The 25,506-nt window shown below is 43.6% G+C and overlaps 1 protein-coding gene across 2 annotated transcripts; it reads right to left on the bottom strand.

Annotated features, from left to right (window-relative positions):
• Positions 1–1,867: 1,867 nt before the first annotated feature.
• LOC143784620 (gap junction gamma-1 protein-like) lies at positions 1,868–23,659 on the bottom strand. 2 transcript variants are annotated; one of them, XM_077273088.1, is made up of 3 exons: positions 18,767–19,133; positions 5,618–6,785; positions 1,868–4,245 (listed from the first exon to the last, which is right to left on the bottom strand). In XM_077273088.1, the coding sequence occupies exons 2-3, from the start codon at positions 6,765–6,767 to the stop codon at positions 4,238–4,240; spliced, it is 1,158 nt and encodes a 385-aa protein (XP_077129203.1). In that variant the 5' UTR covers positions 6,768–6,785; positions 18,767–19,133; the 3' UTR covers positions 1,868–4,237. The 2 variants fall into 2 exon arrangements, with proteins under 2 accessions (XP_077129203.1, XP_077129202.1); XM_077273087.1 differs by lacking the exon at positions 18,767–19,133 and adding an exon at positions 23,565–23,659 and having other exon boundaries at positions 3,805–4,245.
• Between the last annotated feature and the right edge of the window lie 1,847 nt (positions 23,660–25,506).

Here is a 25,506-nt window from a genome sequence, read left to right as displayed (position 1 = left end):
TGTGTGTTTTGGTGCTGTGCAACCTGTGAAAAGCAATAAAAACTGTACGTGTCTGGACCTAAACTGCACTGCCTGTGTGAACACTACCTAGGGTCAACCACCAACGAGTTAATTCTCTACAATACACACAGTGACAAATCACAGTGAAGCTGTCACTTTGCATTTCCCTTATAAGAACCTGCATTATGATTGGCTACTTGTGATCGCCTCAGCTGAATGAATTACAGCTACTAGCCAGGCTGAGTACATGTGGGGGTTGCCTGGTTGCTAGGGAATCCCCACATGTAATCAAACTGGACAATAGCTGTAAATCATTCAGCTGAAGCGATGAAAACTAAATCTCCGAACACTAACAAATACTCGGAGACCACCCGAGCGTGCTCGGGAAAACCCGAGGAACGAGTATATTCGCTCATCACTATTGGCTACCATGTTTATATTTTGCTTACAGCAGCGAATCACAGTGCAGCTTTCATTTTGTCTTCTGCTTATAAGAAATGAAAGCTGAGCAGCAATTGGCATTATGCAGCCAATCGGCGCGCAGCTTCCATTTTTCATAAGCAGAATACAAAATGAAAGCGCTGCCGTGATTGGTTGCTATGGGTGACCAAGACAATTTTATAGGTCTCCTTTAAAAAAAATATATATATATATAATAGTAATAATAATAATAATAAATACACAAATTCAGTCAGATTTGGTTTTCTTCATCGTTTTATGTATAAAAACACCACAAGTTACAGTACCGCAAACTCGTAAGAAACAAATACACAAAATACAAAACCCCCAAGTAACAAAATATTCTACAATAAAACGAGATGAGGCTCTGAGATGAATTGTACAATCTTCAAGCGTGTCCAGCATAGGAATGAAACAAACAAGTCCCCTCCTCCTCTGAGCGGCGTAAACGATGCCACCATCAAGTCAAGGCACTGGAGGAAGGTGTGGAGATGATATCACAGTTTACCTCTGGCTGGAGGCGGCCATTTTGTAAGCAAATGTATAAAAGAGGCACTAAAAAGACAAAACAAATCTATAAATGGTTCCTGCCTCACAAAACGGGCCCTCCTGCTGTATAATGGAAGTAATTCTACCATGGAGTCAAGTCAGTAAGGGGGTTAAGAGGACTTAACACAAATATCCCCAAAATGGGAAATTTTTACCTGAAAATGTTCCTGACATTAAAAAGGAGTTTTCCAGGGGTTAAAAAACAAAACACACCATCTGCCATAGAAACAGCCCCAAGAGCTGTGCAGCTTGATCCCCATTCACCTCAATAGGGGGATCAGCTGTAGTACCAGAAAGCGCCGTGAACAAAAGTGGTGCCATTTCCATGGGGGGGAGAGAGAATGAGTCTTGGAAATCCCTTTAATGGGGGGTCTGGATTTTATCTACCAAAAAAACTGGTTAGCATAATATAAAATAAAAAAAAAGAAGTAAAAGCATTACATTTAAAACACCCTAATACTACAATACTAGGTTTAACTTGAAAAGTGATAATTTTTTTTTTCTACATAAACCTGTCTTGCATTAGAAGACCCCAATAAAGGAATGTTCAATTATAAAAATTGCCATCTTGAGGTATTAAATCTTAATAGAGTTGTCCACTTTTTTAGCCTCAAAATCTTGCATTTAAATAAAATAAATTTTTGCAATTGGGTTGTATTGACATTTTGCACCATTTACCCCTTACAGGTTCTGTTTTCCTGCACATTTACGTTTGTCGTAGTACCAGAAACTGCTGTGAACAAAGTGGTGCAGTTTCCATGGGAAAAAAAAAAAGTCCTGGAAATCCCTCTAATGGGGTCTGGATTGCATTCAGCAAAAACTGGTTAGTAGAATATATAAAAAAGAAAAAAAACAAAACACTACACTACAATACTAGGCTTAAATTGAAAGGAGTATTTTTTTATTCTACTGTCTTACATTAGAAGACCCCAATAAAGGAATGTTCAATTATAAAAATTGCCTCTTGAGGTATTTAATCTTAAAAGGGTTGTCCACTTTTTCAGCCTCAAAATCTTGCATTTAAAACGAGTCATTTTTGCAACTGGGTTTTATTGAAAATTTTGCACCATTTACCCCGTACAGGTTCTATTTTCCTGCACATTTTCTTTTCGTGTGGTCCATGACCACGCAGCAGCCGAGCGAAGCTCAGAAAGATATAAAACAGGTCTAAACTCTCCCGTCAGAATGCGCTCAGTTATCTAATTCTGCGGCTAACAATAGACCGTGCAATACATAGCGGCTGTAGAGGGCAAAAGGTGCAAAATTTGAAGTGAAATCTAATTTAAAAAAAAAAAAGGGATACATCCAAATATATGGAAATAAAAGTTAGACAACCCCTTTAACTACAATCTTACATAAATTACTAAAAAATAAAATTAAAAATCACAGGGGATTTTTTGTATACAGAAGAACTTATTGCAAACATTGTGGAACTCGGCTTTAAAGCGCACCCCAAGTAATATGTTGACTGCTTGCACAGCAACTACTTAATGAACTGGCTCATCCCATTACCTGTAAGAGCAATCTGAGCATTTTATTTTGTGCTTAATCACCCAAATTCTAATCATAAAAAGAGGACTTGTCATTTTTTTTTTGTTTTTTTAATCTGGCACAACTACCACCGTTCTCCCGAATCCGGCAATGTTTTTCTCATGTTCCTGCTCCTCTCTGTTCCAGAGATATGGCCCCTTATTCCCTGGAAATAAATCTTCTTTTTTCGCCAAGGGGGTGTGGTCCTCAGGGAGACGCCCACAGAAGAGTTGAGGACTACACGCACTCACATTTAGACAATGAAAAGGAGGCCATATCTCAGGAAAAGAACGACACAAAAACAAAAGGAAAACAACGCCGGATTCAGGAGAACAGAGACATTTACACCAAGTACAAATATCACATTCATGAAAAGTGACAAATCCCCTTTAAAAATTGCAAATTGGTCAAGCTTATAGGTGTAAAGATGGTGATTACACGTGAAAAACTGGTCTGATCCCAACAGTCTGCAAGAAAGATTCCTGCCGAAACAAGAAATCGGTACTTCTCCCACAGCCAATAATTTGACTGCCCTTTATGCAATATTCTGATATTCTACACAAGAATCTGCAGAGTGGGAGTCTGACTTTAACTAGGGGTGTAGTCGCTTTTAAGAATAAGCTTTCAAATGGCTCTTAACCTCAGCATAAGGAAAAAAAGGAAGTACAGCAGCCTCCCTCTGCTTTCCATGAGAAGACACTTTTGGTATTTGCAAAGGAGAGGGTATTGGAATGTGCATCTTTCCACCACTTCACAGCTGGCGGAGTTTTAATAAGCTAGCTCGCGGTAAAGAGTTAAGATTCTGCCTCCTCCCCCCTTCCGAAACATGTAAACTGGAATGGAACATCTCAGCCCTTTCAATAGCTAGGAGGCAAAACTGGGTAGTACCACTATAAGGCTGAGAGGAGGGGGGGAAGAAAATGCTTACTGGAATGTTTAATGCAAAAATAATAAATTTTGGGGAGATGAACGTCTCCTCCCGCCACATTATCTTGTGCATTCGGCGTCCACGTCGGCACAGCAGACGAGACAACATGTGAAATCTGTACATTACCAGCCTGTGAGAAATATATAGAAAAAAAAACCAAAACACAACAATAGAATTAAAAAAACCCCAGCAATTTCAACAAAACTCCCTTCTTCATTGAGGGCTTGGCAGCGAGAGATTCCACTGTTCATTGTACCATATTAACCAGCTTTGTAACAAAATAGTACCAATATTTTTTCCCTTTTTTCATTAAGGTTTTTCGGTTCTTTTACAAGAAAAAAAAAAAAAAAAAAAAAAATCTCCCTTTTACATGAAATAGAAAATTGAAATGGAATTATAACCACTGCTCTGCACACTGCAATCACTATGGGGTAAAACGGAAAAAAAAAAAAACCAAAAAACTTGTTGCCGGTGCCACCCACTGTCCCCCGCAGCTTCAGAGATGGGTGGGTGGCAGCCTGTGTAAACCAGTGGAGCGAGTCTTCTTCCACATCTGGAAACTTAGATGGAGAAGGAGTTCTTAATAACTTTCCAGCATGAGCCGGCAGAACAGAGGAGAGCAGTCAGCGGACGCTGCGCTCCACAGGCTATCCCAGAGGATTAGGGGGAGAGGGTGATAAACGTGGGAAGGCCGGACCTCATGGTAACTCAATTCCAGTCATATTAGGACTTGCAAAAATGTCCTGTTTCCTGGCTCCCACCTTCAGAAGATCACAAACCTGCAGAAAAAAATAATAATAATAAAAATAAAATAATGAATTGATGTGATCATGCTGTGCAACTTCCAAATCAATCATTTCCCTTTTCTTGCAACTATTTTTTTCCTATTTTTCCTATTTAGTTTGTCAGGTATCCATGCACCAAAAACACTCATAAGTGGTGGCCAATGTTGTGCACGTGGCTGCAATTTCAGCTGCATGCACACTGCACAGCATGGAGGTCTGAGCGTATGAAGTGCAACCTTAAAGGGAACTGGTCACCTGAATTTGGCAGGTCCTTTGGGTCATATGGGCAGTGTTTTCGGGTCTTTTATTAACCCCTTTTTTTCCCCGCTGGCCGCGAAATTGACTTGATGTTGATTCGGTTTCCTCCCTAGTTAACGCATGTGCAAAGCAATCTTGCCTTGCGCAGTATGCTTTGCCCAACTGCGGGCAAAGCCGAAAACCATTAGTGCGCCGGCGCACTATGTCCTGGAACACAGCAAAATACTTCCAGGACATAGTGCGCCGGCGCAGTTGGGTTAAGCATACTGCGCGAGCGCAAGGCAAGATTGCTTTGCGCACTCGTTAACTAGGGAGGAAACCGAATCAACATCAAGTCAATTTTGCAACCAGCGGGAAAAAAAGGGGTTAATAAAAGACCCGAAAACACTGCCCATATGACCCAAAAAAGGACCTGCCAAATTCAGGTGACAGGTTCCCTTTAAGTAGGATCGGGTAAAAACACCAGTCTACGTGCAAGTGGTTTAATGATGACAGCAGATCTCATGCAGCTTTTCACGGATTTTTGTGACCTAAAGCCATAAGTATATCCAGTGGGAAGGAGATGCAGACGTGCTGCATTAATATTTCCCTTTCCTTAAGAATCCACTCATACAAAAGCACAAAAAAAAGTTGAACACGTGATTTAAAGGGGTTCTCCAAAATAAGAAAATCATGGCACATTTCTTCCAAAAATTGCAGATGGCCAAGGTTGCACTCAGTATTGCTGCGAAGCTGAACAGCGATACTAGACACAAACTATGGACAGGTTTGGTGCCATATCTTTACTTAATTTGGGTAGAGGTCTACAGGTGACGTATGCAAGTAGACAGGCGTTAATGTACACCGCATACTATTTGTGGTCACCAACACTGTTCAGATCACATTCTGGACTTATATTCAGAGCCAAAGTGCCCGATCAGAGCCAAAGTGCCCGATCAGTAACGAATGCTCTAACATTGATGAGGAAGCCCAGTTTACCAGGATGGTGTATGTCTCTACACACTTACCTAAGCCCCGTGGCTCGCATAATGCAAGCTCATTAAGTGAAATTCTTACAATCATTGAATAGGTGCAAAAACTACATGAAATGGGCCTTTATTTCACTTACCAGTTTTTTCACAGACTCCACCTTTCTCCTGAGCGAGGTTGAGTCTGTTCTGTTCGGCAGCCATACTGTTGGCCTCAGGACTGCTGCTTCGAGATGCATGGGCAGTGTCGCCCACCGGGTTCAGCTGGAAGGCCAAGTCAAGGTGCTGCTGGGCCAACTTGAGGTGCTGGCGGAGCCGGTCCAGCTCATGCTCACTTGAATGAGTGACGGGCAACTCATAAGTCTCGGCAACACCGTTCTCGGGATACATTATCTTGCCATTTGGAACCTTTCCCTTTTTCAGCACCGACTGGTAATGGGGAGGGGCACTGGGAGACTTTTTAGAATATTGCTCTTCCTCTGCATTTTTGCTCTTTTGTCTTAGGGCGTCTCGAATGCCACCGATACCCAAGTGGAACAACTCGCACAAGTTGAGCAGAAGGCACAGAGCGCTGACGGCATACATGATGAGCAGAAAAATGGTCTTTTCGGTGGGACGGGACACAAAGCAGTCTACTGTATGGGGACAAGGGCTCCGAGTGCACACGTAAGAAGGGATCACCTCAAAACCATACAGTATATACTGCCCAAAGAGAAAGCCAACCTCTAGGGCAGAGCGGAAGAGCAGCTGTAGAACATAGACTTTCATCAGGCCATCTTGTTTAATACGTCGACGGCCATCGTGCTTCCTTTTGTCTCCATCTTCCGCATCTTTCTCAGGTTCCAGGACTTCGCAGATCATGGGGTCCTCTTCATTGTCATCCTCTGCTTCTTCATAGTCTCGTTTTGCCCCACGGTGGACCACTGGAGCCTTCTTCTTGCGCTTACTTTGTGCCCTTTCTAAGCGCCTTCGGTAATCTTCAGGTTGACGTGCGATCCTATGCATGGCAAAGCCTAAGTACATGATGGATGGGGTGGTGATCAGAATGATCTGGAATATCCAAAATCGGACATGTGACAACGGCGCAAAAGCGTCATAGCATACGTTCTCACATCCAGGCTGTTGGGTGTTGCAAACAAACTTGCTCTGTTCATCGTAATAGATGGACTCTCCGCCCACCGCAGTCAGGACTATCCTGAAAATGATGAGAACCGTCAACCAAACCTTCCCCACAAAGGTGGAATGATTGTTAATCTCTTCAAGGAGACGGGTTAAGAAGCTCCAACTCATCTTGAGCCACTATTAGATCTGGAACATGAAAGAGAGAAAAAAGGCACCATACAGTTAGTCATTGGACGAGATCGTACAAGTCGAGTAAGTGCTAAAAGCAGACACTCAAGAAACACCCAGGCACTCCGCAAACATTCATTATTTACAACCATTATGTGACACCACCTAGAAACAAAAAGGATCCAAATATGATGAAAAAAAGGAGTAACGTTTTATCAGCAGACACCTAATGATCCAAACCTGAAAGGCATCAACCCAGTTATAGAAACAAAAGGTCCACCTACTGATTTCTGTTCGCCGCCCAAACCAGTGCCGATCGACGAGTTCTGGTTATACCTGCCGTGATCATCATGAATGTGCAAATTGTATGAATGATAGTTAGGAAGCTCCTCCAGTTATAGGGATAGTCACGCAGGAGTAGTATAAAAGGAAGACCCTTCAAAACCCTTACAATGACATACAAAGCCATCCAAAACCTGTCTCCTCCATACATCTGTTCCCTACCTACACGCAACCGCCGATCCTCACAAGACCTCCTTCTCTACTCCCCTCTTATCTCCTCTTCCCACAACCGCATCCAAGACTTGTCCCGTGCTTCCCCTATACTCTGGAACTCTCTACCACAACACATCAGACTCTCGCCTACCATGGAAACCTTCAAAAAAGAACCTTGAAAACCTACCTCTTCCGACAAGCCTACAACTTGCAGTGATCCTCAACCTACTGAACCGCCGCACAACCATCTCTACCCTCTCCTAGTGCATCCTCACCCATCCCCTGCAGACTGTGAGCCCTCGCGGGCAGGGTCCTCCCTCCTTATGTACCTGCGTGCCTTGTTTTTTGCTCATGTTTAAGGTATTTGTCTATATTTGCCCCCTATTCACATGTAAAGCGCCATGGAATAAATGGCCCTATAAAAAGGAATAATAATAACAACAACAACACTTTCACTACACATATTGGGTGAGATTTCCGTTTTTTCCATTTGAGTTTCAATCCACAGGTTCTATCATCTCTATTAATGACTTATCCACCACTGATTGTCTATTCATATACAATACCCATGTGTAACGAAGGTGTGCAGCTTTTTTTTAGTGACTTGTCCATTCTTACATCTCACGATAAGGGCTAATACAAAAGAGGTCCTTGTCCTCATCCAGGTTCCCAAAAGGAAAATGCCCCTATTTTGTAGCCATATTAGGGAGAGGTGTACCACATAATTAGGCAGATTTGCCAGGAACTTTGACCAAAGGGCTGAGTATTGTAGAAAGCATCTTTTGGTTTTCACAAATTCATTAACAGCAATTTTTTTGGGGGGATGAAAGACTGGAAGCGATGAGTGGACCATCATGTTGCGAGCCCAAGATCTGCCCCTGAGTATCGAGGGTCTATGGTTATGTCCACACGAGCTGTATTTGTAGCAGATTTTCCCAATGGGGGTAGAAGAGATCTGAAGAAATATCATTCACACGTTTTTGAGCTGCGCTGCGGATAAGACATCTGCAAGCTATCCATCTGCTAACTGTGCAGTGCAAATCTGCAATACAAAAAAATTTTTTTCTTGCAGCGTCACTAAGCGATTTTAGGTGCAGCAGCAGGCCAAACTAATAAAAGACTTACAAGTAATCTTCTGGACTCAGTAGTTGAAAATCAGAAGTAAAAAGTCTTTGTGTGGCCTAGAGCTGCAACTTAACTACTTCATATACATAGTCAAAAATGTGGCATTTACTGACTTTTTCCATTACATAAGCAAATGGCCAGGAAGCTCCCATCCTCTATCAGGCCAGAAAAACAGCAGGAGATAACAGGAAGGCAGATACCACCCTGTGGGCACAATACGCTGATGGTCTCCATTTCCCATTTGTATCCTGCTGTAGAAGGGTCCCGACAGTCAACTTCACCAACAAAGCACATGTCTGCGTTTTCACAGGAAACCAAGGAGGGTGCACTAGTGAAGAAGTTCCTATGATCTCGGAAAACCTGCTGACTCCAGCAACCCTAGCAGTCAATGGCGCTAGAAGGCACAATGCCTCACTACTTATTCCCGATCGATCAATGAATCGGCCGTTTAATATGACATTGTCACTGTAGTGACACTACCTTTTTTTTTTTTAGAGATCCGATGTGCAGCTTACAAGAAAACTAGTGCAGAAGTCATATGCAAAATTGTCTGGAAGTGCACTGGGGGGGGGGGAAGAGGGTCAGAATGCTTTTTCCAGTGCACTGACCCACCCCAAGTGCACTCCCAGCATGATTTTATTTTCACATGACTTCTGCAATAGTTTTCTCGTAACCGGCACATTGGATCTCTATAAAAAAAAAAAAAGTAGCATTTTACTTATGGAAGAGGCAACGACTTCCCTATGAAAACAAATTTAGGCCATGTTCACACGATCCTTTTTTTGATCCTTTTTTTTTCAGGTCCTGATTTGGAAAACCCGCAGCACAAAACTGCACTGCTGATTTTCCTGCAGTTTCTTCTGCAGATTCCTCTGCGGGTTTTCAACAGCACTTTCCTATTGGTGCCTGTTGAAAACAGGAGCTGAATCAGCAGAAAGAAGTGACATGGTACTTCTTTTTTTCTGCAGGCAAATCAGCGCGGATTTGCCTGAGAAAAAAAGGATAGTGGGCACAGCGGTTTTTGTTTTCCATAGGGTAACATTGTACTATACCCTGCATGGAAAAAGGATGCGAATCCGCAGCCTGAAAAGCGCTGCGGAACAGCAGCAAAAAAAGGATCGTGTGAACATAGCCTTAAGGATTGCAGTGGAATGCTGGCATGCTACTCATCACAGTGAAATAAAACCCTGCAATGATCTGAAAATATACGGCCTCAACCTGTGAGCCCAAATGGTAAGTTTCCAGCAAGCATCTAATCACGCCATCTTGTGGGTGCCCCGCAAACACCTCTGTACCCCATATGCAAGGGCCGATCTGACCAGCAGCACAGTCTATAGCCCGGTTCTGATGGGATGATCATTTGCACTTCCAGTGCCGTCATTTCCTAAGTGGGATCCCATAAGTAGCCTCTTAATGCTTGTTCGTGGCCCAATGACCCTGTGACCTCCTGACACCCTCCACAACAATTACAGCTCATCTCTCATTCACCATCAGGGCGGCGCTTTAACCATTTTCTGGCACGGATCTAGATCTTACACGAAAGTCTAGACCGCTACTTAACATATGTAGATATAATGTAAAGCAACATGATCCGCGAGCTAAACCGAGGCAGGAAACCCCTGTAACAGCCCGTGAAGCCCACTGTTGCACCCAGCGGCCCATCTGGCATTTTTCTGTTAGACTCTGCAATACAGAAACATCTGGCAAAGTTGCTCTGTCACGATTAAGAACCATTGCACCAAGTGATTTAAGACAACCCCATACTCCCCTTACCGAAGCACATTTTCCCCCCTTGTGCCACAGATGCACAATTCATTTCTCCCTGGTGGTATCATCCATGCTGTTAAGGAAATTAGCTCTCTGTTTGCAATAGAACAAACAAAGCTGCAGTGTAAAGCATGGAAGAAAAAAAGAAATAAAGGATTTGGGGGAGGTGGATTTCAGACTACAAAGTAATACAAAATGCAGGGCAAGCAAATTTCAGCCAGAAGGGGATGACAGCAATGTCATAAGTGTCTCGCTACATTCTGTCCCAAGTGATATTTTGCAAGATGTGTGTGAAAGGTGCCGCTTCTTGCTCCAGACAAATAACCGGCATCATTCGCGTGTTTGCCTTCCCGAACATGCCAAAACACGGCACCTGGTTAAACTGGTTGTAGGATGTATTCCCATGCATCATCATAGACCAGGAAAACCTAAAAGGCAAATAGGCTCCTCCACGTCACATAAGGGCCTCACACCTGAGAGCGGCCAGGTGCGCGCCGACCACGTGACTCCGAAAACAAGCAGCGAGAAGGAGATAAAGTTTTGGAAATAGCCGCACGATTGGGGAGGGGACAGAGGACTCAACAGAGAACATGCACAAAAGAAATTTGTGCAACAGTCGTTTGCGGACCGGCGTTACTCGTCTTATGCAAAGTGGGGGAAAAAAAAGGAAAATGTAATCTGTCCAACGTGTGATCTTGGGTAACACTGTCAATACTTATATCTATAAGGCAGCTGGAGGACAACTTTTTAAAAGAGTAACTTTAGCCAAGTTGAGAGAGATACAGAGATCTCCTATAGATCGGTAGCGGGTGTCTAAACCCAGACTCCCACCAAATTGATCAAAAGACCCCTGGCTGAGCGCACACAGGACAGATTCTGTGCCTCCTAATGAATCTGTTCTCCGCGTGTGCACTTCTAAGGGGTCTACTGAGCGGCCAGTGGAAGGCTCCAAACCTGAACTCCCATAAAAAAATTAAAAAAACACACACACACACACACACACACACACACACACACCAACAACCAAGGTTAAAAAAAGGAAATTAAAAAAAAAAAAAAGAAATTGCAAAAAGTTAATTACCGTTTTCTGTTGTATATGGCCAACTAGCTATACACATCCCTAAACCAGATGGTGGTTGGGGCAATTTAATGGATGCAAATAAGTGTACCAGCTTTGCTTTATTAAAGCATCCTAGAAGGGAAATTGTGGGTCTGTTCGCCTCTGCATCCGTAAGGATTAGGACAGGTGCCAAATACCAGACACGTGCACACACAATCCAGCAGATGTGATGCTGCTGGCCCCATGAAAGTCAATGGGGACAAAACATCCTTTTAAAAAGGATCTGTGGATCCTAGCGTATGTAAAGTTTTGGGGATCAGAAACTCTCCAAATCCTCCTTAAAAACAAACTTCTGCACCAAAAATACTCAGTGTCCACAGTCTCAAAAGGTATTAGTTCCAGTAGGTGGTTTGTTTTTGGAACAGGTAAGCTCCCCCCCAAAATATACACAATAATAATCCATGAAGCAGAAATCATTTCAGAAATCATTTTTGATAATCTCCAAAATCCTGTGTGTGCACATAGCCTTACGACAGATTTTGCCCAAAAGGGCAAAATCTGCAACAGGAAATCCATAGTGTGTCAAATTGTAAGTCCTGAGTCATTTACATGGTGATTTTCTCCGCAGAGCGTTGATGAGAGGTTGTACGGTGTCATCAATGCTGACACTGTAAGAAGATTTTCCGCTCAGAATATCCGTAGACGCCCCGTGGGAACGTACCTTTAAATGCGAGAAGTTTATGACACACAAAAGGAAAAAACACAGAACTAGTAAAGTCAGGTTTATAGCCAGAACAAAAAGACCAGACAAAGAGTAGGAACCATCCTTCACCCACCTCCAGCTTTAGAATATAGGGTCCTCAGTCGGACAACAGGGATGGAAGAAGAAATAAAGAAATTCCACAACTGGGATAAAAAGTAAAATATTCACAGCAGATAGAAGACACAGCAGGACCCTGAAGAATAATGTCCATGTATACCGGGATTATCGTACTATTCATATGGAAGTGAAGTCATGGACAGGAGAAGGGGCAATAATGGCGGGTGGGGCCGCAGTCCCTCTGTCTCCTATTTGCTTGTTAATTACAGGGTGGTGCTGACTGTCCTCTAATTACCACCACAGGAGCTTTTATCTCACTTCTTACTGATTACAGCAAGGTGAGGACAGGGTCACATAGATTGGAGTGCAAACAAAACCGTACCTGATGCAGACTCTTATATAACGGGTAATGACATTGGTCGTCACCACAGCGATGCCTGCGGCTATGTGCACACGTATAATGGTCCACTGCATTTTTCCGCAGCAGATTTGATAAATCTGCAAAGCAGAAACGCTGCATTTTTGCTGCAGATTTAGGCTACTTTCATACTAGCGTTGTTTGCAATACGTCGCAATGCGTCGTTTAGGAGAAAAAAACGCATCCTGCAAAGTTGTCTGTAGGATGCGTTTTTTCCCCCATAGACTTACATTACCGACGCATTGCGACGTATCGCCACACGTTGCAACCGTCATGTGACGGTTGCGTCGTGTTTTGGCGGACCGTCAGCACAAAAAAAAGTTGCATGTAACTTTTTTTTTGCGCGTTGTGTCTGCCATTTTCGACCGCGCATGCGTGGCCGAAACTCCGCCCCCTCCTCACCGGACCTTACAATGGGGCAGCGGAAGCGTCGTAAGACTGCTTCCGCTGCCCACGTTGGGCATTATTTTCACAACGCGCGTCGGGCCGACGCATAGCGACGGCCCCGTGCCGATGCTAGTGTGAAAGCAGCCTAAGGGTATGTGTCTACGTTCAGGATTGCATCAGGATTTGGTCAGGATTTGACGTCAGTATTTGTAAGCCGAAACCAGGAGTGGGTGATAAATGCAGAATTGGTGCATGTGTTTCTATTATACTTTTCCTCTAATTGCTCCACTCCTGGTTTTGGCTTACAAATACTGATGGAAAATCCTGACCAAATCCTGATGCAAACCTGAACGTGGACACATACCCTTAGGGTATGTGCACACGATGCAGATTTAGTGCAGAATTGGTGCAGAACTGCAGCAGATTTTTCTGCTGCAGAACTGCACTGTGATTTACAGTACAATGTAAATCAATGTGAAAAAAAAAAAAGCTGTGCACATGGTACAGAAAAATCTGCGCAGAAACGCTGCAGATTTCAAAGAAGTGCATGTCACTTTTGTGCATTTCTGCAGCGTTTCTACACCCCTCCATTAATAGAAATCTGCAGTGGTAAAATCTGCACAAAAAACGCACAAAAAATGCACCTGCGGATTCTGCCAGGAGATGCAGATTTAGTGCAGAAAATTCTGCACCACATTTCCTACGTGTGCACATAGCCTTATCGCGGATTTACCGTGGTTTTTCTGTGGATTTCACTGCAGTTTTACAACTGCGGTTTTCTATAGGAGCAGCTGTAAAACCGCTGCGGAATCCGTAGAAAGAAGTGACATGCTACGGAATGTAAACCGCCTAGTTTCCGCGCTTTTTTTCCGCACCATGTGCACAGCATTTTTTGTTTCCCATAGGTTTACATTGTAATGTAAACTCATGGGAAACTGCTGCGGATCCGCAGCGTTTTCTGCATTGTGTGAACATACCCTGAATAAACTTATGTCAGGGGGAAAAAAATCCAAAAAAGGTGACGGTCACCACATGTGGTGCAACTACAGGATTATAGCCATTGATTATCACATCCAGGGTCCATCTGGGACAATCAGGTATTTTGGGAGGGGTTTTTTTTTGTAGTAAAACACCACATTTGCCAAAAACTAGATTTGACCATGACGTTGAGAAAGTGTATGCCAAATGGAAACTCTTCTGGCATGAGTCTGGTCCACTGAAGTCTATGGATGTGTGGAGCCTATACACTGACCCATTGTGAACTGAGCCTTATTGGGGGCAATGACGAGCACGGATCAATTATATTCAAGTTGTTTGGTGCTTTTATTGCAAAATTTTAGTATGATTTGTGGCCTTGACTACTGAATGTTATAGCCTCCTGCACTTGTACGATATGTGGATGAACACAGGCGTCCGGTCGCCACTGCAAATTGTGGATGAGCACATGGGTCCGGTCGCGTCTACAATTTGTGGATGAGCACACGTGACTGACATATGTCTGAACTCCGCTTTTAGCTTAGAGCCAAACAATGACGTTGCTAGTGTGTCATGAAGATCGAGAAATGGATCACTGTGGTCCCAGTGTAGCATGCAACAAAATGCGACCACAACAAGACTGTCCCCATTGCCATTATAGACTATTGAGAGGAGAGAATACATTTGCAAGACCCTGGTTCAGCAGCTACTTCAGCTGTAAGTGACCCCCAGAAGGGAGCAAACTGCCTGGCAGCATCCCAAATGCCTCTTGTCATTGTACCCGAGTGCGACAATTTTTGCAGTGTGACGCACACATGTCGCCGTGTCAGGTATTTGCCTGCAGATAGGAGGCGATCCACAGGGCTCCAGTCAGGGCTATTGACTTGGCTCCTGGACCAGGGTCCTAAAAATCGATTCACTCCTCTTCATTACACAAGTCGCGTGCAGCTATAACCTGGATGCTAATAAAGTCGGATGACAGAAAGTTAAAGATATTTTGGCCAAGCCACAGAAGTGGTGGGGAGGCCTAGCTTCAGACAACTTACAGCTACTTCTTCTTAGGCCTCATTCAGACGTTCGAGTTTCTCAAGTACAAGAAAAATGGACCAATTATTTTGATCAGAGTTTGGTCCAAGTGTCAATTTTTCTTGTACGTGGAGACAAAAAAAAAAAAAAGTTAATAGGTTTCTCCACTTTCTCTTTTGTGAAAACATAATTCGAGTGCGGTCCGATTTTTTTTTGAAGGACCCATAAACTTGCATTGCTGATTTTGATCTGACCCTCGGATCAAAAATCGGACGTCTCTGAAGTGAGCAGTCCACGAAAAATCACAACTATTTGAATGCCCCATAGAAAATCACAGGTATGAGTGCTATCCGTAATATCACTACTACACAAAAAAAGGACATCTGCATGAGGCCTAAGGTCAAGTGTAAACCGGCTCCCAACTTTGCAGACATGCATTTCTTCATGTGCAGCTATTCGTTATCATCCGCTCAAGAGCTGCCATAATTTGTGCCATAGTCTGGTCTGTAAATTGGACCAGGCTACACTAAACTGAATTAATTTTTTCCATCCACATGAACCTGAGGTCTGTGTTGGAAACAGGCCATGTGCACTAGCGCGTCCGCCAACATTGGTCTGTGCGTGGTCCACTGAGCACATGGACCAAAAAATACGCTCACCTGAACTTAGCCTAAAAGGAGGGTCTGGGAGAACCTGCAACATTGGTGGGCATTCCCATCACTCAGGGGACCTGGCATACCAAGAACTAGGAGAAGTGTAAATGTAATGATAGATTACAGAGATTATTGCTTTGTCCTCAATTGACTTCCAAGAAAAGAGACCCGAATTTTACAGTCAGTACTTCGGCACAAGAGCTGCGCTCAGTAGGGATGCTTCAGGAAGACCCATTTTATTTCCCTTGTTTTGAGAAGAAAACGAATATTTGTAGCCTGGGGGCACAGGAAAAAAAACAAAACATGAAGACACAGGAACAAAAGGGCAAGAATGTAGAGGGAGGAGGGTACAGGTGGGGGTGTAATGGAGGGTTAGAGGTGACATATGGGAGAATTTAAGACACAGGATTAGATTACAAAAACAAGGCCAGCATTCATGAACAGACTACCAGTTCCAAAGTAAAAAAAAAAAAAACAACAAAAAAACCTTGAAACTTGCTCCCAAGAGCTTGCAATTAAATCCGCCTTGGCATCTGCAACAGAAGCAAGAAAGAATAGTGCCTAGATAACAAGCAAGAGAGAAAATACCCCGTAAGGGTACATGGTGGCCACCATGCTTTGGACCCTATAATTTTATTTAATGGCCCGCTTTCAACAAACTAAGTTTCCCCTATACGCCGGTAGCATTTTGTACCTTATATGGGATTTATTTTTGGAGATTCCTTTCCCCTCATCTGCAAAAATTGCATAGCCTAAGGGTATATTCACATTACTTTTTGGGGCAAATTCTTTATATTTCTGATAAAAAAGTGAATAAGTTGCACTTGCAATATATATGGGTCAGCCCTACAGACATGACGCCCTTTAGCCGACATTACAGTACAATGCCGCACGACACAAAGGCACATCACATTGTAAAAACAATGAACAATGGAGGGCCGATGGCAGCATCTGACCCCATCCATGACCGGCTCTGCCCCACAACAAGAGGTCCGACAAAGAACAGCAGACATTTATGGATAGGAAATAAATTGTAAACTTGGACTTGAGCCCAACAGCGACACAAGTACAAGAGAAAGATGGTGTATGAGCTACAGAACATGACTGGAAATGCCTCGTTATATCACAGTGTACAGAAGCCACCTCCATACCAGCGTACGATAGAGAAGACATATCTACTTCTCCTTTGGCCTAGGCCCGACGACACTGATCGCACTGAAGGCCCCATATCATTAGATGAAAGTCAAATGAACCCCCCAACTTCAGAACTGCTGCCCATCTTGTGTGTATGGGGGTCTCCTGACTCGATGGCGGGGTAGGGAGGACTCGGGCAGATGGAACGCAACCACCAATTCTTGTTTTGGGCAGCGCCTTTTCCCTCTCTCCTTGTTTAAAAACACATCAACCTAACAGAGTTTAGAAAAATAAATGTCTGCCGAATGATCGGTCGGCCAACGGTCGAGTTGAGCAAAAAGATTTGCAGACCCATCGGCCCCCTCAGTAGTCCATGGCCACCAGAGAGAAGCCCTTACAGGGTGTCATCATTGTAGCACAACGCATGCACGACGTTATGTTGGGCCTAGTAATTAGAAGAGGCATCGGTGATGCCGACAGGCTGGCAAGGCTCCTATGTGGCAGCGATGGATAACAAAGATGGCTGCTAGTTTGAGATCTGTGAATTGAACATCTATCTCATGCTTATGTGATCAGCTTTATAACATGGCTTGACAGGATTGTCTGTTATGGTGACAATATGGAATAATCCTGGTCCATACGACATATGGAGGGAGAGGTATTAAAATTTGTGCAAAACAGGAGCAGTTGTCCGTAGCAACCAATTTTACAAAGCTACACTGGAAAATGAGAGATGAATTCTGATTGGCTGCTAAGGGAAACCGCTTTCCGTTGACTAAAACTGTCTCAATACGTACAATTATCAAGACGGATGAATACATAGTATACGGCCATTGTAACCGGCCAATACAGCTCTATATGAAGTGCGCTGCCATGTGTGAACCCAAACGTGCGACTGAAATCTGCTATGGTAATAAGCATTACCTACCCGACACCAATGTCCCAGCACACTGATACCTAGAAGACCTCAGGGTTCTCTAGACCACTCATATTCCTACAGAAGTGAACAGGACTCAAGCACCCACCCCAAATTCACCATTCCCTCCCACACTGGAGGCCGTCTTCATCTATTTACACACCGCCCAGTCAGCCACTTTTTACCACAGAGTGCAAGATCTTGTGAGCAGAGCAGACCTAAGGCCGGGTTCACATTAGCGTATGTGTGCGCAGCGTATACCTGCGTACCGATCTGCATGCATCTTGCGTACATATATTTAACATTGTGTACGCAGGGACATGCGGATGCGTATGCATGTGTCGTTTCGCTGTGTGTGGCGAACGCAACATGCGCTGACATACGCATGCAGATGAGTGCGTCAAACCAACGCACCACTGTCTGTGTGAATGCATTGGTACGCAAGGACGTGCATACGCATGTGTTCGATGCGCTTGCGTATTTCGGACTGAGCATGTCCTGGACACGCCCTCTTGGAAATATCAAACACATGCGCATAATCAACGCAAACAAAAACGCATACAAAAGCAGGGGGGTCTTATGTCATGCGTAAGCTGACGTGGATAAAAAACGCAGCGTAACTATTCGTTTGAATGCATTTTGGTGTGCGTTTGCGCATGCAGATGATACGCTGCGCACAGAGACGCTAATGTGAACTTAGCCTTACGCCACCGCTCTGAAGCGGTCATTAGTTCAGCAATATTTTATTTGGTTTGTACACGTCCCCTCTGAAATAATGGCTGCCCCCAGAAGCCTGAAGTGACATCATGCTACAGGCCCCTCCAACCACAACTTGAACTGTCCCTTCTCCAGACAATTTTTCAACAAATACAGTTATTTGCACTCTGCCTCATGTATGTCCCTGTTCAGACACTTTTTACACTATTCCTGCCCCTCTCCAGCCACTCTCTGCACCGTGTCATATTTGCACCATATCTGTACTCACGAGCCACTTTTGCACCATGCCTGCCCCTCTCTGCACCATTCCCATTATTTACACCATGCCTGCCTCCCTCCAGCAACCTTACAGCTGCTGCCAGTTCTTTGCATCAAGCCTGCACCAGTCTCCAGCCACTTTATGCACCATTTCAGCTACTTGCCCCACACTTGCTCCTCTCCGGTCACCATTCCAGTTCTTTGCCCCATGCCTGTCCCTCTGCAGCCATTCTTTGCACCATACTTGCCCCGTGCCGACCCCTTCCATGCAGACTCTGCACCGGCTTCTCCTCTCCGGCTCCGTCTCTTCCTCTCTCCCGGACCGATATATTTATTCCCGCGCAACTCGGCGCAATCTCCTCCCCGGTATATGGAGGCGACACAAGCGCCAAATCTGGGCCCAAGACAAAGACGGCGGCAACATGGGGGCATCATTTCTGGGCGGTGATAGCGGGAGAAGGGTCTCCACTCCCACTAAGTTTAGGTTTGGGGAATGGAGGTCTAGACAAAGAGCAGACACCCTCCCCCCTGCACTGCCGGCAGACCCCTGAGCATGGTGGAAGCCCTGTCACTAGGGCTGGAGAACTACAACTCCCAGCACGATCCGTCACTTCTACTGGAGAACTACAACTCCCAGTATATGTAATTACTGCTGGAGAACTACAACCCCCAGCATGTTCTGTCAGTATTACTGGAGAACTACAACTCCCATCATGATCTGTCAGTACTAATGGAGAACTACATCTCCCAGTATTATATGTTATTACTACTGTAGGACTACAACCCCCAGCATGATGTGTCACCACTACTGGAGGACTACAACCCCCAGAATGATGCATCATTACTACTGTAGGACTACAACCCCCAGCATGATGTGTCACTACTACTGGAGGACTACAACCCCCAGAATGATGTGTCACCACTACAGGAGGACTACAACCCCCAGCATGTTTTGTCACCACTACTGGAGGACTACAACCCCCAGCATGATGTGTCGCCACTACAGGAGGACTACAACCCCCAGCATGTGTCCCATGACTAGCGATTCCGCACGCCATTGTAATGGATTGCACAGTTGGGTCATACATGGAGCCCGGCCTTGTTCTTTTTGCAATGATTTTTGCTAAAAGGCTCCAAACCCCCCATTATAAAACTGCAAGGTGTGAATAAGCCCCATGTGGAAGCTTCTAGAATTAGGAATATTTGGGAGCTAAAATTTTGCAAATTAACATCTATTTGTGCCAGGAGAGAGAGGGAAAATGGCACTTTTATAAATGATGCACTGTGGCATTTTCTGCTGTTCACGTTAAATTTGTCCTAATTTTGGCAGGGAAATAGTTAACCCCCTCCCATGTATCTCCTCCTCCCTCATTTCTGCCTTTCCCCTTTTATTCTTCCCCAGGACCCTCCTCCTCCTCCTCTCACCCCCCTCCTATTTTTCCTAACCAGCCCCCTCTCCCCCCTCTATACCCCTCTGTCACTTCCTTGGGCCTCCAGACCTGAAATCTAAAACCTGCTTTTGAAAGAGTAAAAACTCTGGTCATTAAATTCTTGCAGACCAGATTGTCCACCAGACGGACCACCGGACGGACCGCCGGGGAATATCTGGCGGAACAAAGGGTTAAGTCGTACTTTGGGAACGTTGCAAATCGGGAGTTACAATGAATCTAATATGGGATTTTTTTTTGTTTTGGTCACGTGACTCCGGAATATAAACATCCGATTTCCGACGACTCTAATAAGCGGCGAGATCGTGATGAAGGTGTAATAATCGCAACGATCTCTCCACGGATCCCTGCCCCGACGCGCACCCACGGGGTAAACGCGTGCCCAAATTGTGCTAATGTCCTAAAATACCTTGGTAATGGGAAACTTGCAACAAAAAGTTGTCACGTAGCAGAAACTTGGGACTCAGACGGCATTCGTCTGCTACTTGGCGCAGGAGCGAAATGTTACATGTAACACTGGGAATGTATGGGTTCCTGTGTACACAAGGCAGTTACGCAATTTGTGCATTTTTTTCCAGTAATACTTCTATAGATTTCCTACTTTAGGTATTTTTTTTAAAGGGTCCACATCCTGCAAATTTTCTGAGAAGCGTCAGATGACGGTAGTGGGATTTTCAATGCAGTTTTTTACCCGTTCGCTTTTCTGAAAAAATTGTCCAAAAGCAGCAAAGTCATCAACGTGTGCCCTCGATCCCTACTGTCATTTCTGTAGAGGATGGGATGCCACCCGATACTCCAGTGTGAACTTATTTCATCAATTCGATGGGTAAAATTAGCCTATATATAGAGATATAGGGAAGATATATATCTTTGTACCGTGTTAGCCAGTAGATAGTGTCATGTATAAATATGTGATTCTTCAGATGTTGCATTAGTCTGTACCTGATGAAGAGACCTGTGTAGTCTCGAAAGCTGCAATTTGTTACCATCTTTTCAGTTAGCCATTCAAAGTTATCAACCACTGAGGACTCTCAATTCTAAACATTTTTACCAGCTTCTGAGTTATTGCAAACACACACACAATGTGTCTCCGTATTCGGCATGATACAACCAGTAAGGAACAGGCAAAATAACGAACCAACATCCTGCATCGCTAATTACTGCTCTGGGCAGTCCACGAACCAACGACATCCCAGGAAAGCACAAAGGACTGTTGTGTTCAGAGGATGAGAAAATGACCCCTAACTAGAGATGAGCGAATATGTTAGGAAACGATATTCGAATCCGTATTTGCCATATTGTTACCCTATTCGTGCCGAATGTATGCATGATGATAATTTCCGAACATTCATCTCTACTCCCATTGACTCCAATGGCGTTCGGTGAATTTTGCAAATACAATATTCGCCATCGATCGTAATCCGAACCGAATATTCGAAAATTCGCTTAACTCTACTCCTATCCCAACTTTTCTCCAAACCCCGGAATGGCAAACCTGCCCAATTATACGGAAGCCAATAAATAGAAGATCCGGGGACAATCAATATGGTGGCCGCCCTGATTTCCCAGCCTCATTATGTAGCGATACATCCGCTAATCCAATATTGACACAACTTCCTGTAAATTTACTGATGAGGCACTACATTAATTAATGCGACTACATCTGCATTCCATGTACATTGGCGAGGATTTTACCAAAATCCGCAGCGTAAATTACAATGCGCCACAAAGCATTCCGTACAGATTTGATTGTGGAATTCCCACCATGTCCACAACATGTGATCATTCCCTTACAGTAACCCTTTTGGTTGTCACCCAGGTTTCCCATGAATAGATATAATTGAGTATAATCTTAAACAACGTAGGTTGTTTACACTTTGTGGCTTTTTTTTTTACTTAAATGCATGCATTTGGGTCTAAAAATAATGTCTTGCAATTGGGTGTCATTAAAATGTTGCAGCGTTTGCCTCTGTGTTGCTCCGTTTGTTGTATTGCTGGCTGCGGAATGAGTTAGCGGATAATCTGTTAGAAAGCTCATTTTGACTGGAGAGTTTATAACTCTTTCATCTGGCGCTTTCTGAGCTCCTTAGTTGATTTATGATGATCACAGATCAAAGCTGAATGTGCAGGAAAACAAAGAGCCTTTAAAAGCCAAACAGTGCAAAATATGTAACGAAACCCAATTGCAAAAATGATTTTTAGCTCAATTAGCTCTTTAAATAAACAGAATGTTGGAGATCGTGTATCGTTATTGCATGCAGAAAATGTGTGCACTTATATGCGATAGATCTGAAGCAAATCATAAGAATCGGGCCCAGGAACGGCGCACAACTACCATATACAGACCGAACTCGCCAATCATGCATGATCTGCCATGAAAAGTAATCATTGTGCCCCTCCCCCTCCCTCTTTTACAAATGTATCAGCCCCCAAATTCTCATCCCTGCAGGTAGCAATCCCTCGCCATCCCCCCTCTCCCCTCCACCGCATGGTGCTTTAAACATCCCTTTGTTATTCAATGTGGCTTCTCCACTGGATAAAATTCCATTATCTTCCAAAACAAAAGTCTGATTTACAAAATAACTTTTTTTTTTCCTTGCCGTCCGCAAGATTATATTTCCTTTTTGGGAAAAATAAGTCTGAGTTTGAGAAATCCTGTCCTGGCAGAGAATGTTACGAAAACGTCAAATATTTGCAGCATTGGTAGAGAATATGAGTTTCCACAAGTGAATCATACGGGATGAGACACGCCGTCCGAGGTGCACGCATTTCCTGAACGGAAATCTCCGGGGTCTCGTATTGGAGAAAGCGTGGGGGGACGTAAAAGAGGATTGCGGTAGTCTCATACTCATATATTAGGTAAAGGGATCCATTACTTTTGCAATGGAATCAGAACTTGTCTGCTTTAGATAAGACCTAGGTACGTGGGTTTCCACATGGTCTCTAAAACCGAGGAAACCTCACATCTGGGAGCCCCCCATGATATGGCACCCCTTTTCCCAAGATTCTACAAAAAAGTAATGAGTATTTGTATCAAAACATATGACTGCTGAAAACACTGAAAATCCTATTGCATAGTGATTGACCCTCAAAACGTACCATCTTGAACCCATATGACTAACTTTATATCTAAACCGTACCCCATAAAAGGATGCCCTGGGTCCCCCACATCAAATCTATGGTCCTCTGCAGACTCAGATTGAGATAGTAACCAAGAAAGTAAATGTATCACACACAGAAAAAGGTTTTAACAAACTATTTAAAAAAAAAAGTTTCAAAAACTTTCTCCAAAGATTCTCCCCACGTGACATTAATCAATATTTCTCTCTCCTGAATCGTTGTTACAAAGTTCCTGAGGATCCCCCCAACCACAAAAAAAACCAAAGAGAACTCCCCCCTAGGTTTAAGGTTTTATGAAACGAAAAAGTTTGAAAGTTTGTGCCCCCCTCTCCCTGTTGAACTGACTCTTGTGTAACAGGACGTCTTGTTACTTTGCGAGCGATCCTTTACAGACTTTATAAGGCCAATCCAGATGTGAGTCCCACAGAAAATCCTAAAAAAATGCCCCTAGAGTGATTGGTGGAAGGAGCAGACTTACCTTATTAACGTGGCACCCTTCTGTACCCGCTCCCGGAGCTTTTCTTGTGTCAGAAGTTGAGTTTACGTAGACTTTAGGAGGATGTTCTACAGTTTGGAACTAGAAGGATTGTGATGGGGCCAAGCGTGGAGAACCTCCTCCAAGACCGGCCCCCAATCCCACCCACACTGACTTTCTCATTTTCTTCCTGCTCAAGGCAAAGTTTTCATTTTTTGCTTTTCCAAAAATTATATTTAGCCTCTATAAATATTTCTGGGAAAGTTGGGTGACAACCATGGGCACCGTCATACCTCCAAGGCTATGTGCAAATTAAGTTTATTGAGGATTTCTTTTGTGCTCAGATCTGCAACAAACATCACCTGAAAGATTCCTCCTATTCATTTCAAAGTAAGGCTATGTGAACATGGCTGCCAAAACTTCACCATGCGTTTCGCTTCACCATCATTTTTTACCTTAGTTCTTGCGGTGGCTCATCTGCTCCAAACCTGAGTAAAAACTCTTCAAATCATCCTCAAAAATGCAAAACTCCTCAAAAACCTGGAAGTTCTGCTTATTACCACCTCTAAAAAACCCTCAACAAAAAGACTCAGTGTGGACACAGCACTGAGCGTAAACTTTAGGAGGATGATAGAAAGTTTCAGATAAGTTTCCACTCCAAGAACTCTTCAAAAAACTCATTGTGAACATACTCCACGGTTGTGTTACACCACGTTTTTTTTACTGAGTTTTTGGATGACAAACTCTCAAAAAAAACCAAGAGGCATTCAAAAGCCACAAGGAGTTTTTACTGGAGCGTTTCTGTACCAAAAATTCAGCAACAAGAACCTCAGTTTGAACACAACCGTGGACTATGTTCACAAAGTCAGTGTGAACACACACACCCCAGCTCTCCAATTTAAACGTGTGGTTTTTGAACTCCTCATTAGTTTTTGGACAGTTTTTACTCCTAAAAAATGAAAACTCTGCTTCAGGGTTTAAAAAAGATCTGATGGTAAAAGTAAAGTGCATGTTCCTTCTCTGAAGTGGTTCCTGATTGAATCTGCTTCAAACTAGGCACTGTATCATCAAAATGTTTTTTTTGTTGAAAAAAAAACTGTTTCAAAGCCTTTTCAGAAGTAGAAAAACGCCTCCAAAATCTCCCCAACAAAAGAGCATTTCCTGAATCAGTTTCTGCTTGAAAAACTTGTTGACTTTCAATGCCACACACACAAGTTTTTTTAATTTTTTGAAGTAGCTTAACTACAATATCCTCCTTAAAAAAAGGCATCAAAAACTCTTGAAAAACTTTTCCTATTCATGTCTATGAATCCTATTTGCTGTTCACAGAAGATTTTTTAGAATTGTATCGCTTTGAAAAACAACTACTGGAATTAAAAATAAACCTCACGTCACTTTTTTCAAAATGTTACTTTTTCATTTATCACCCACTCCTGGTTTTGACTTACAAACTCTGATGTAAAATACTGACCGAATACTGAACGTGTGAACGTGGCCTAAGGGTTACAGTTTTGGTCAGGGACCGCCACTGTGAGAGCACAAACGTGATAAAAGAGGACACTTTAACTCATTGGCAAAAATGTATTTTGGCAGGAGGCATGGTCCTCTGGGACTGGCGGGTTTGGGCTCCGTATCCTGTGATAGGTGGGACCTCCAGAGAAGGCGATGTATTACAAGTTAGTCAGCATTACTGTCATTTGTGAGTGATGGCGAGAAGTGACTCTTCCCTCCCAGCTGAAATCACAGTCCAGTTTTGTTTCCTTGTATTTTTGCTTTTGCGACACTTCTACAATGTCTTGTGCAATGAGCCAAGGTTTATACATGAGCCATGTGAGGTGTCCGGGCACCGACCACTTCTCATATTTTGACCTTACTTAGTGCTGAGGCAAAAAGATTTCTCTTCGCTGGAACTAAGAGGCCGAGGCCGCCCCCTGATAACAGCACA

Source organism: Ranitomeya variabilis, chromosome 7, assembly GCF_051348905.1.
Source record: "Ranitomeya variabilis isolate aRanVar5 chromosome 7, aRanVar5.hap1, whole genome shotgun sequence".
NCBI classification, from domain to species: Eukaryota; Metazoa; Chordata; class Amphibia; order Anura; family Dendrobatidae; genus Ranitomeya; species Ranitomeya variabilis.
The sequence above is the reverse complement of the archived record's forward strand: the minus strand, read 5'-3'. Positions and strand labels throughout refer to the sequence as shown.

Bases quoted from the DNA above. Each gene is read 5' to 3' on its own strand.
- LOC143784620 (XM_077273087.1), bottom strand. From the start codon at position 6,767: ATGAGTTGGAGCTTCTTAACCCGTCTCCTTGAAGAGATTAACAATCAT.